The sequence below is a fragment of the Molothrus aeneus genome, chromosome 12 (assembly GCF_037042795.1).
Source record: "Molothrus aeneus isolate 106 chromosome 12, BPBGC_Maene_1.0, whole genome shotgun sequence".
Taxonomy (NCBI): Eukaryota; Metazoa; Chordata; class Aves; order Passeriformes; family Icteridae; genus Molothrus; species Molothrus aeneus.
In genome coordinates, this window is record NC_089657.1 from 18,038,352 (window position 1) to 18,050,904 (window position 12,553).

At 41.4% G+C, this 12,553-nt stretch overlaps 1 protein-coding gene across 12 annotated transcripts in view; it reads left to right on the plus strand.

Moving 5' to 3' along the window:
* The window catches only part of ATP2B2 (ATPase plasma membrane Ca2+ transporting 2), a 301,755-nt gene that overhangs the window by 258,052 nt on the left and 31,150 nt on the right, over positions 1-12,553 (plus strand). For all 12 annotated transcript variants that reach the window (XM_066558014.1, XM_066558016.1, XM_066558015.1 and 9 more), the window contains 4 exons: positions 373-552; positions 1,551-1,638; positions 8,007-8,113; positions 8,734-8,925. In XM_066558014.1, the coding sequence (XP_066414111.1) occupies positions 373-552; positions 1,551-1,638; positions 8,007-8,113; positions 8,734-8,925 (567 nt within the window). The remainder of the gene's footprint in view (positions 1-372; positions 553-1,550; positions 1,639-8,006; positions 8,114-8,733; positions 8,926-12,553) is intronic.

Genomic DNA, 12,553 nt, shown 5'->3' on the forward strand with positions numbered 1-12,553 from the left:
GCCAAGGGGGGCCATGGGCACGAGTTTGTCCCACCATGATCAGTTTGGCCATTCACACATCAGGGGTCAATGCTCCAATTAGAACTGCAGGTAATGAAGTCATTTACCCCCAGTTTGCTCCTCCCAGCTCACTTCTGTTTATACTTTTTGGGGCCTGAGGCAGTGAGGTGTCCTTGAGTTCCAGGCCTAGAGAAGAACTCTTGTATATCTTATAATGTGCACAATTTATGAGCGTGGCAGCACTTTTGTGTAATCAATAATTTTATCTGACCAAAATGTGAAGACAGTTAACTAGCACTCTGTATGGAGTTTAGAGTTACAGTACAGGATTTGAAAAATACAAAAGCTAAAACCCTGAGGGATCCTCTGCAGGTGCCAGAAGCCATCCGGAAGTGCCAGCGAGCCGGGATCACCGTGCGCATGGTCACCGGGGACAACATCAACACTGCGCGTGCCATCGCCATCAAATGTGGCATCATCCACCCCGGAGAGGACTTCCTCTGCCTCGAGGGCAAGGAGTTCAACAGGAGGATCCGAAATGAGAAGGGAGAGGTAAACAAAACCCAGTGAAAACACCAAAATATTCTCCTGCACTGGTATGCGCCTCATAACATAAAGACTGCTTGGAAAAATTCCTACTTTTTTCTCCCACTAACTTTTTGTAATTCAAAACAGGGGTGAAATTCCACTCTTTACTCTTCCAGTATCAGTTTAGTGCAGGCCTAATTCTGCAGTTTTTAGAACCACTGCACTACTCCACAAGAAATCAAAACAAAGCCCATTGAGGCAGGTTATTGCAGGGAGGAGAAGGAACCTTGCAGGTTTATGGCAAGGAGGAGAAGGAACTCAACAGCAATTTTGCTCCTAAAATGCAATCTCTACTGAGAACCAGCTCCTCTCATTTCTTTAATTTATTCCACTTTCTCCAATGTACTCACAGCAATGATTTGCATTAAAAATAATCCATCCTTTGGAAAGTTTTTAACTCCTCATCAAAGATGGAGCTCAGACACAGTTCTAAAAAAGAAAAATCTATGCTGGCTCTTGAGTCCACCTTAAATGAGTGGACACAGTCGTGTGCTCTCTGCATGGATGGGAGGAATCCTGGGAATGTTAGTAAATGCAACAAGTTTGGCTTTGTTCCTGTTGTTACACAAAAAAATCTTGCCATTATTGGTGCTAAATGAAGGATTTGGGTTCTCCTGTGGAGTAGAATAACAAACTTGTAAACAGGTTTGATCAGCTTTGAGAAACTCCAGTATCCTTTATCTAGAATGATGATTCTGGGTGGAATTATCCATAAAGATGATAAGAAAGGCTGGTTAGATATTGTGGAAGAATTTACCTATGTTAGCCAGCAGCTGAGCCCTGTTAGTACTGGCCTTGTCTTCCCTTGCAGCATCGATGGCTGCTGGAATTTTTCTGTGCTTTGGAGAAAAGCTGCAGGTTTGAGCAATCAGGGGAATTTTCTGACACAATAACACAAACTCTGCTCATCACAGGCTGGAGGTTTTACTGTTTGGGTTCTTTTTTGTGTTCCTCCCCTGCAGATCGAGCAGGAGCGGATTGACAAAATCTGGCCAAAGCTCCGGGTGCTTGCTCGCTCTTCCCCCACGGACAAACACACTTTGGTGAAAGGTGGGTGCAAACTGCTTGTGGGGGGCTGGAAATCAATGATGAAGGTGTTGAAGCCCATCATCTGCTTTGATTTCACTGTTACAAATCCACCTGAGTTGTCATCTTTAACTGCACCACACAAAGAAGTTTTCTTGCCCTCTTGTGTTTGTGTTCTACCTCAGCCTTGACATGGAAAATAATAGGAAACTCCTTGGCAGGAATGAGAGAAATAGCAACAAGATGCCTGGCAAGTGGATTTAGGCAATCTCATATTTGCCTTGTGACTTTTAATTGGAATGAGACTCGAGCTGGGAGGGAAAATGTGCATTTGGAGGGCAGAAAGAAAATATTGCTGGGAAACAGGATATAAACAAGAGGAGACGTAGATTTTTTTGTCTTTGCCTGCACTGCTTTATGAGTGAAGCAAGAGCAATCTCATTCAGAGTGAATCCAGTCACTCCAGTGCATCTCTTCTCCCAGAATTATCCTAAAGAGCATTCAAAGAGGAAAAAAAAACCTTTTCCTGTCCCAGCAGCAGTTATTGGGATGGTGAAACTGGGAGCTGCCCAGTGGAGATGGGGATTTTCAGCCAATTCCATTTTTCCTATAGGCTAATTTAACTGTGGGATTTGCATAGGCTCCCTTTAGATTCCTGTATTTTTAGAGTCTGCCCTGTAGGAAATGTACCATCCAAACTCCATTCTCTCCCCATGCTGTCTGCAGGTGGAATGCTGCCATTAAAGATGGTTTGGTTTGCAGTTTCCTTCTTTCTTTTGATGACGGCATCTTATTCAGTTGACTTGGAGGCTCACACTTCATGGCTGGTGAAATCAGGCAGTTTCTGAGCAGGAATAACATCATTTTTGGCCATGCTCAGGTAGAAGCCCTGTCATCAGGTTGCTGTTTCCTGATGAAGAAAGAGCTGGAATACTTTGCTAATGCCCTGGAAAGTCTGGAGAGCCCCTTTAGCAATTCTTGGAGCAGCTAAAGCTCAGGCTAAGATCCAGCTGATCACATACCTGTTTTCAGCTGTTGACTACTCCAATATTATTCCACATTTAGGTAGGAAATCCTTTAGGTTTTGTTTCTATGATTCCAGATATGGCTGATTACAAAGGCTTTTGAGCATCGTGCAATTCTTAAAAATGCCTAAATGACTCTATAGCAGAAGTTCCATTGTGAAGTTGAAGATTGGATCAGTTGGGTTATTTGGGCTTGAGACCAGTGGAAATGGGTGGTACTGGATGGGGCACTGTATGGGGCAGCTGGAGACAGAATGTATCATCTCCATCCCCCCCTTTTATATGTATATCTTCTAATGTACACAATTTATTAGTAGGCAGTACCTATGTGTAATTAATAAATAATACACATTTCTGGGGGAGGTGTGCTCCAAAATAGTTTTCCAGCAGAGGCTTGTTCAGGATTAGAAAGGTTTGGAGGCATTTTTATCTTCATGGGTCGGTGTTAGACCTGCCCAAGGTCAGCTGAAGTCTCCTCAGCAGTGCATCTCAAACCCTGTGCTCCAGGATCCTGTTCTCAGAGAACAGCCCTTGTTCAGGCCAGCAGCTGATTTGTTTCAGAAACACAACAATTTGTGTTTCATTAAGTGGATTAACCAAGTCCCTCAGGAGTGCTCGTCTGAATCATTCAGGATTTTCCCTCAAGAGGAGCAGGAAACCTTTGCCAGGGAAATTGAAATCAATAGAGAGCTGGAGAAAAAAGGAATAGCAAATTGTTGATGGTTTGTAACATAAGCACTTGGACAGCCCAAAAGATATTTACTCCTACTGAATGCCACATGCAAGTACCACAATTAATGTTTTAAAGATGTGACAAGGTCGAGAGAGCAATTAAGTGTCTTCACAAAGTTCAAGAACAAGTCTGTGGAAATCATGATGGAATTTTTCGGCTGGTAATACTCCAAGGGCCATTAAAAGTTACAAGAAACTATTTAAATGTTCACTAGTTTTGGGCCTCTTATTAAAATGTTATGTTTTTCTCAGACACTTGAGGGATTGAGAGGATTTTCTCCCCTTTGATGTATTCTATCTGCTCTAGGCTAAAAACACACATCAGAAAATAAACTTTTTTTATATTTAATTTTTAATGACATACAGCTGCTGGAGGGAATCTTTTTTCCCCTTAACATAGCACAATCCCACCCAACAAAAGGATCATTTTTATTTTTCACTTTTGTTTTCAGTACTGCTCAGGGACCAGAGAAGGGCATGGTTCAGCATTTCAGCCTGGGCAGACACTTGCAGTCAAATATTTATGGCTTTGAAGTAGAGGTAGATTGGAAAAACACCCATCAAAGTGATTTATCATCACAAACTGCTTTTCACCAAAATCCCAGTCTCACTGAAATACAATTTGGGATGGGTTTTAAGACACCTTTTCATATTTTAAAAATTTCATATTATTATTTGTCAAATTTAAAATTTCATATTTTTAACTCTGTTTCAAAATATAACAAGTAAAATCACATATAATTTATACTCATGTGAGGTTACTGTGCTGTTGCTGAAATAATTCAAAATTGTCAGTTTATCTTTTAAAAACACTGCAGGAAACAGTTGCTTAACACTGATGGGAAATATCATCAGAAGAAAAGATCAAAGAAATGCTCAGTTAACCAATTAAACAAGTGGTACCTTCCAATATATTTAAATTAGACTGGAATAATTTTTGGTGATATTAAAAACAGCTATTGTCATGTAGGGCAAATTTGTTATCAAACAGAAAGGAAACTTTAAGAAGAAAAGATTTTTAGTAATTACCCTTAATTACTCAAATATTTCAACTGTTATTTCATGGCATGGTAGTATGTTCATAACCTCATTAATGTGGAAAGCTGTGAGATGGGTACAATAATCAAAATACAGAAAATGGTATTAATTGATATTCTGAACTTTGGGGAGGAATTTTCACTTGATTCCCAATGCTGTCTGTAATGTCATATAGAACATTTTTATATAAAAACAACCTTTCAACTTCTATCCAGGCAGGTACCCAAACATGTAACTGAAATAAATGTGAGCTTTCTCCTTCAGACAGACTTTGCAAATTCTCGTTACATTAACAGGGAGCTTCCAGAAGTTTGGAAATATTAAAAACTAACCTGAAGAGGATGTGTTCATGAAAATACATGGCTGTACCTCTGTTTAGCTTGTCAAAGAAACACAAATCTGTGTGATCCTGAGGGAGGATCAGCTTTCCTGCCTCTCTAACCCTGAACTGGGCTTCAGCCCTGAAATCCTCAGCTGGAGCTGAATTTTCCTGCCTGTTTTAAGCAGTTGAGACAGAAAGAAATCTCTAAACCAGGATTTTTTTTTTCTCCCAAGAGTTTCTAACAGATGCAACTCAAAGGGTGACGAGCAAGGACTGTTTAAGTAGAGCAGCGCTTGTCCTGTGACCGAGGGAGAACCTGGGGCTGACTCTGATGGGTTTGAGCTGAGCCATGGGTGCAGAAGAGACATTGTTGGCTGCTATTCCCTGAGTTATTATCCTGAGTGGATTTGATTTAATGCTTGCTTAGTGTTAGATGGGAGGAAGGTGGGAGATGTAGGATATATTTCTGTTTTGTATCTTGTATTTTGTACTTTTTATAGCAGACTTATGCATTTAGAGCCCTTCTTGACAGCTCTGCATGGTTGTTTTAAATCTGATCTTTGCCCTCATCTGACACAAGCTGCTTGCTCTGAGAAACTTGTGTCTTATGCAAGCCACAGGATAAATTCCTGCCCAAATTTCCTGCCCAAATTCCTGCCACATCAGCGGGATCCCTGTGTGGAGCACACTGTCATGTTCTGCTCGAGGTGTGCTCCTGGGGCTGTTGAATGAAATTCTTTGTGACAGGAGGAAGTTATGGCCAAACAGCTCAACAGAGGGAAGAGGCCAGTGAAAGAGCAAAGGCTGTTTTGGCAGGAAGCTTTGCTGAGAGTAGAAGAATTCCCCGTGAAAACCTGTTTTTATTAAAATTCTGTAGGTAAGCATTCAACTGGAGGAAAGCTGTATAGTTGGAAGAAATTTCCTGGTTGTTAGACATGATTGATTATTACTGGAGCTTCTTTTCAGCCACTTGGACTGAGTGCAAAGGCCAGGGAATGTTCTCTTTACTGGCAGCCTGTCAGCTCATGCCCTCAGTCACATTTTTCCCTGATCACATCAGAGATTAATCCCCACAGCTCAGAGGGAGAGCCCTTCCTGGGCATCCTTCCTCTCTTTGGTCTCCTCACACTGTGAATTTTATCTGTGCACATTTCTCAGTACTGAAGAGAATTCTTGAGGTGAAACCTTATCACAGCCATTGACAGCATATTAAAAACAAACCTTAATGTGTTTGGAGGGAGGCACGTGCTGGGAAGAAGGCAAACATTCAGCAATGGGAGGAAGCAGGGAGGAGGAAGAGATTAGAAAGAGCAGGCAGAAGTCAGGGAGTGTTGGCAGAGCTGTGATAAATCCTCTGAATCCCAAATAATCGTGGCTGCTCCATTTTAGAAATTTGTCTGATGTACAGATGGGTGTTTTGCAAAGTCCTTCTCTCTTCCATGGGTAGCACTGAAATCCATCCCCAGAATTCCACACATTTCCTGTGGCACTCCCAGTGGGCACTGTGGGGAAGGTCTGGGGCTCAGGTGCTGATGATACCTGAGACCTTTTAATGTCTGGTTTTCCATGGCTGCATTTAGCTCTGGGCTCATCCTGGCTGCATAGTTTGGATTTTGGGACAAAACTGTCTCCTAAACCTTGTGAATGAGTTGGCAGCACCCAGGAGCTGGCTGATGGAGGGCAGTTGGTGGCACAGTCATCAGCACAGTCTCTATTTATATCCATTTATCTCTATTAGGAGATCATTTGTTTGAGCCTCTTCAACTTGATTTGGGTTGTGCTCCCACTTGGAGCCCAGTTGTGAGCAGATACTATCGACCTCTTTGGAGCAGTTAATACCTTAATGAGCCAGAGATTTTAATGACTTTTTTTTTATTTCAGAAGCTTAAACTATTAATTTAGCATCAAAGGATGTGTTAATAACAAGACAAAGTAAATGTTTTTAACAGTAGTGACAGATGATGTTCCTGTTTATTTAGTAATACCAAAGGCAAATCACCCCAACAAACTGAAAGCTCTAATTGTGAGATCTTATCAGAGTAATTGCCATTTTTCTGAGATCATACTACCAGTGGAAAGTGAATAGGGCTTTTTTTTCTCATTTTCATAACTCTGAAAAATACAGGGCACTAACTGCTTGCACAGGCCACTGCAATCTTCTGGTGCCTGATAAGCCTGAACCTTGCCAAGAGGCAGCTATTGCTCTGTAATCTGCAATTTCCTATTTCTCCTTGGTTATCTGATATGGAAGGGAATTTCTTTTTTAGAGCAGAGTGAAAGCTTTTCACACTGGGTAGGTTTGGATGATTGTTTTTGGAGGTAATGACTTTGTGCAAAATGTGTTGCAAAAGGAATCCTGTCATTTTCCTCCCCTAAGTTATCAATATGGAAAGGAGTTCTTGTATCCTACACAACAAATCCTGTGTTCTGGACTTTTACTCAAATGGACCCTGACATGGAAATAGAAACATGAATCGTGAATGATCTTCATCCTATAAAAACCTGGGCTGCTTCTGTAGCCTCTGAAAAATTCTTCATTATTTTCCTGACTTTCATTATCATAAGTGGAAAATAATTCCCTGCAGCCTTGTTGTGTGAAAAACTTGATTCACCAAGTGAAAAGGGGTTTTTATTTCTCTCAAATGATCTCAAAATGAAAGTAGAAATTATTTTATTCTATCTCTTTATTAAAATGCTTGGTTTCAGAATTTAAAGAATTAGTTTGTATCTCCTTAATCATTGTTTGGCAAAATTGAACGTGGCTGCCAAAGTTCTCCAGCTGCATAAAATTCGTGAATGCCTTTTGTTATCTCTAGGTTAAGAAGGCCTCTTAGTAAAGCTGATATTACAGCTGGGTCCCAGTTTAGGAGAGGCCTAAACATGAACTTAAGTTTTTGGCAAATCCTTTCCATCGATGTTTGATCAGTGCTGGGCTGTGACACTTTGAATAGCAGGAATCTGCCAGAAGGACATAATGAGCTGCTCTCATTGCCTTTGAAGCCTGAGCAGGTTTTGTTGATGTGTTGATGATGCAGGATCAGAACTTTCCATGTAAATCCTAATGGTGATGTTTAGTAGTGGATGGTGGTGATGCTGCAGCTTTCATCATTATTTTCCTTAAAGATCTGCCTTTTTAATCTCTGTAAAACTGTGTGGTGTTATCCAATCTGTATTATACAGAGCCTGCTTTTTTACAGGGACCTTTTATCTTGCTAATTATTGCATTGACATTATAAATGTCTGTAAACACACACCCATACATACATTTTTTGCAGGTATTATTGACAGCACACAGGTGGAACAGAGGCAGGTGGTAGCTGTGACTGGGGATGGAACCAACGATGGACCAGCACTTAAAAAAGCTGATGTTGGCTTTGCAATGGTATAATCTTGATGTTTGTGCCATTATGAATTTGCTGTAAGGGCTTTTCCATTCATTGAATGTGAAGTTGTTTAGTTATTACTTGTCAGTGAAGGAATATATTGGAATGAGTTATATTGACTCAGAATCCTTTAATTCACTTGGATTACTAGCATTGCTTGTTTTGATACTTCTTCAGGATTTTGTCTAATTAATTATTGGCTTTATGCAGAATCCTGTGCCCATACAGAAAAAGGAACTTCTTCTTCACAACACTGGAGTTCTCTTTTGCTGTGGTAAAATCCACCACTAATTGGAAAGGTGTCTTCCATGTGTACTCTGACTGTATATAAAGACACATAATTGTCATTTTTGTTACCAGTTCTGTTCATGGAAAATAAAAAAACACCATCAATGACAAAAATACCTCATATAATCAGCAGTCTTTAAGCTGATAAAATACTCAGAGCCATCACCACATGAATTCCTCTGCTCTCTCTCAATTCCCTTTTCTGCGGCCTAACTCACATCAAAACCAGGCCGAATTAGCGAAATTCCAGGAAATATAAAAACCTGTGGGCTTTGACTGTGGAGATTTGTGCTGTCCAGCAGGGAATCTCATTCCCAACCCCTCTCCCCAGGGCATCGCGGGCACGGACGTGGCCAAGGAGGCCTCGGACATCATCCTGACGGACGACAACTTCAGCAGCATCGTCAAGGCCGTCATGTGGGGCCGCAACGTCTACGACAGCATCTCCAAGTTCCTGCAGTTCCAGCTCACCGTCAACATCGTGGCCGTCATCGTGGCCTTCACTGGAGCCTGCATCACCCAGGTGAGCAATTCCTGCTGGGATCCTGCTGAAATCTTGCTGGGATCCTACCAGGATCCTGCTGGGATCCTGCCGCGATCCCGCTGTGATCCATGCTCCCAGTGAACGGGGCCTTGTGTTTGATTCCTGCTTGGCACACAGCAGGATACCTTTTCCTTGGTGTTAAAATGAAGAGCTAGGCATGGTTAAGGGTTAAAGGGGTTTTACCTTGGTATTTAATAAGGATTTTTGTGGTGTAACACCTCACCAAGCTGGAGCACGCTGAAATGCGTACACATGATAGATCGTGTGTGCAATTTTATAGACCTTGCAAATTAGCATATCTACCAAAGATGGCCCAATGAGATGCTTGAATGAGTAGTGTGGTATCTTTTTATCTTGAAGTATTTATTCCTGGCTGGGCTTAATCTTAGTTTACAGGATGTATTTGAGAGGAGACCTTGGTTTCTCAAGGTAGTGTAGGGCTTTCTGGCCTCTAACTGTGAGGCCTTTAGGATGTTTGGTTTTCTGGCTTAATAGAATATCAGGACTCTACTAAATTATCAGACTTGAGGAATTACAAGTATGCATGCTAAGGGCACTGAGAATACATAAAAGGTAAAAAAAGAAAAGACAATAAATTGTTTTGGTATCAAAACCTTTGGAAATTCTCCTTGGCATTCCAAGGATCAGGCTGCTGAGGGTTAAAGAGCTGCTGACGTCAGGCTGGATTAATCCCTCTTTTTCCCAAAGGAACTCACTTTTAGGAGCTTTTTTGCCTCCCTCAGGCTTTTTTGCCTCCCTCCCTGAGCCTGTGATGGTCAAACTGAAAACACCATGGGTTGGGAAAGGAGCAAGTTATGTGAATGTTTTCCCCTCAGAATACCTCACCAATGAATACATATTTTTAATGCATTGTGGAATGAGGTTATTTTCAAGACAGCAGTGCTGACCCATGGAAGTAACCCCAATCTTTTTGACTGATAAAATTATTTTGTTGCTTTCAGGCAGTTGTTTTTAATTCCAGATGCAGATGACAAAGCAATTAAATGACACATAGAGTTGGTCTTAGACCTCTCTTTCTGGCACTCCATTAATCCTTCATTGCAATCCTGGTGCAGATGCAATATATCCAGGTCATTTGCAAGAAGCATATCTCAAAGCAAACATCTTTTTTTCTCAAATTATCATTTTTTGGGCAGTAAAATTGCTTTTTTCCTCTAGAGAGTAAACGGGATATATGCAGTACAGTGTGAGGTTTTTGGTTTAATGAGAAAATAAAAAAAAGTGGGTTTTAGTGCTGTCAGTCCCTAAAACAATGTATATTTTAGATGCTGCAGACAGATGCTGTCACAAAGTGCCTCCCTGGATTGGGATGCACTGTGAGAAAGCTGATGCTTCCCTCATGGTGCATCACCCAGATGCCCATACCTGTTTCAGCAGGTACATTTCAGCCCAGGCACACCTGAGCAAAGCAATGAATAAGTCATCAGTTCTGCTCCAGGCTAAACTTACATTGGAATCATGGAATTGATCCTTGCAACCAGAAACCCAGGTACCTTAACAAACCCATGAGGTCAAACTTCTCCTGTGCCCTGGATGACATTCAGAGGCTTTGGAGGTCCCTTCTTGTCACCACTGAGCCTGTGCTGAGGGACAAAATTTGTGGTGTTGCAGCAAAGTTGGATGAATTTCCCTTTGGAAATATTTCCTGGCATATTGAGGAAATGCCCAACTGTGAAATGATTGTTGCTGGTAACACAGGAATGAGGACGGAATCTCTGGGAGGTTTTTACATGTGGTACAAACCCAGCCAGAACAAGGTACTGACAGCAGCACCATCACTGGAACTGATTTTATTGACAATCAGTGTCTGACTAGAAATGTTTGTTTAAGGTGAAATTTCTTGGTCAATGCCCAGCATTTCTTCAATTTTTTGTGGAAGCGCAAAGGGAAACTCATTCTATTTGTTAACCAAATAATTTTTCATCCCTGAGGAGGTTAAACATTGCTGGATCAGTGCAAGGACTATTTTAAATCAAGTTAAGTGGATGTGAAGTGCATTATCAGTACAAGCATAATCCCCTTTTTAATTCTGGAGCTTTTTTCATCCTTTGAATCATTCCTTTGGCTTCTAGAAGGATTTGGATCAGGCCCAGTGCATTTCTCTTGCCCCCAAGGTCTGTGAGACCATCCCTGGGCCTGTTGTCCCTGCTCACAGGTTTTAGTGGACACCTCCTGGAACTCCTGGGTTCCTTTGCAGGTTCTTGTGCAATTCCTTCATTTGTCAGTAAAGGTGCAAACCCAAAGGAAAGGTGTGGGGGAAGCTGAAGTGGAAATGGAAGCAGAAAGGCAGCAGGTCTGTCCTTTGCCACTGTTTACACTCAGTGTGAATAATCTCGAGCTGCCCCCGGTTCTGTCTCATTCAAGAAGGATTTTGCCTCACAAATGCACATTATTGTGTTAGGCTTTGACTCCAGCCAGCCAAAGGACATTCTGTTTGGCTTGAAAGCTTTGCTAAAAATTGCACTTGGGAACATGCTGTACCCTCTGGTTGCTATGAAAATAGCTCCAGCACAAAGTGCAGGGCTCTCCCAAAAAAATCCTGCCTACAACAGTCTAGGTGCACACATGCACATCCAAATCTGCAGAACTGTGCACAGGTTTGACTGAAAGATTTTGACTGAAATGTTTCAGTCCTTAACAAAACAGCAAGCAAACAGAGCTTAAATCTATCATTTCCAAAAGGCAGCACAGCTTCCTGTGACCTTCAAAATGAACACAAAGAAAGTCTTCACTGGACTGAGCTGTCCTTTGATTTAGGCAGTCAGTTTGTCTTTCTCTGACACACAGAATGTAATTTCAGTCCATCATTAAGATTCAGGTTAATGAACATTACACAGGCTGTTCTTTTGGTGACATTTCATATCTAGAATGAGAAAAATTCTCTGTAGATAATAACATTTGTTCTGTTCTTCCTCATGCCACCTCTCAAGTAATCTGTTCTGCAGTTTGGGACCAGCACACTCACCTACTCTTTTTGGTTTGTGCCTGAAGGAAGTACAAAGATAATAAAATCTTTGCTTGGACTAATCTTTTTTTAATACTTGGCTTGTGCTTTGCAACATAATGGGCTTAATTTTATTCAGTCTTGATCCTGCACTTTCTCTGGTGCACATGTAAATATGAGGATGTGGTCATCTCCCTGCAGAACTCCAAGTGAAAGCACTGCAATTCTGCATTAATGAATTAATTAATGACTGTGTGAGTGTGGTGGGAGTGCAGCCAGCCCTCCAAGGGGCACCCAGAGAGTGCATTGCCCACGCAGGAGATGATTTGTTTGGTCCAGGGCACCTTGGGAGGCCCAAGGAGAGGCTTAAGAAAAACATTAGGCAGAACCTGGGACCATTAGTGGCCATTTTAATAATCTGCTGCTTTTTTCCTCCAGTAGATTAATGAAGTGAAGGTCCTTGCCAATTCCACTTCAGGGAACTGCTGTTTAGTTTAATTCTGTTAATTTTAAGCAAATATAATTTTATTTTTCATCTACCCAGTGCCTGCTTCAAGAAGATGCTTCTGTTAGAGAATATCTGCCATATCTGTGATTTCTCTTTTGTTCTGGTTTGCTGTTTCAGTGGATAGTGATCTGTAC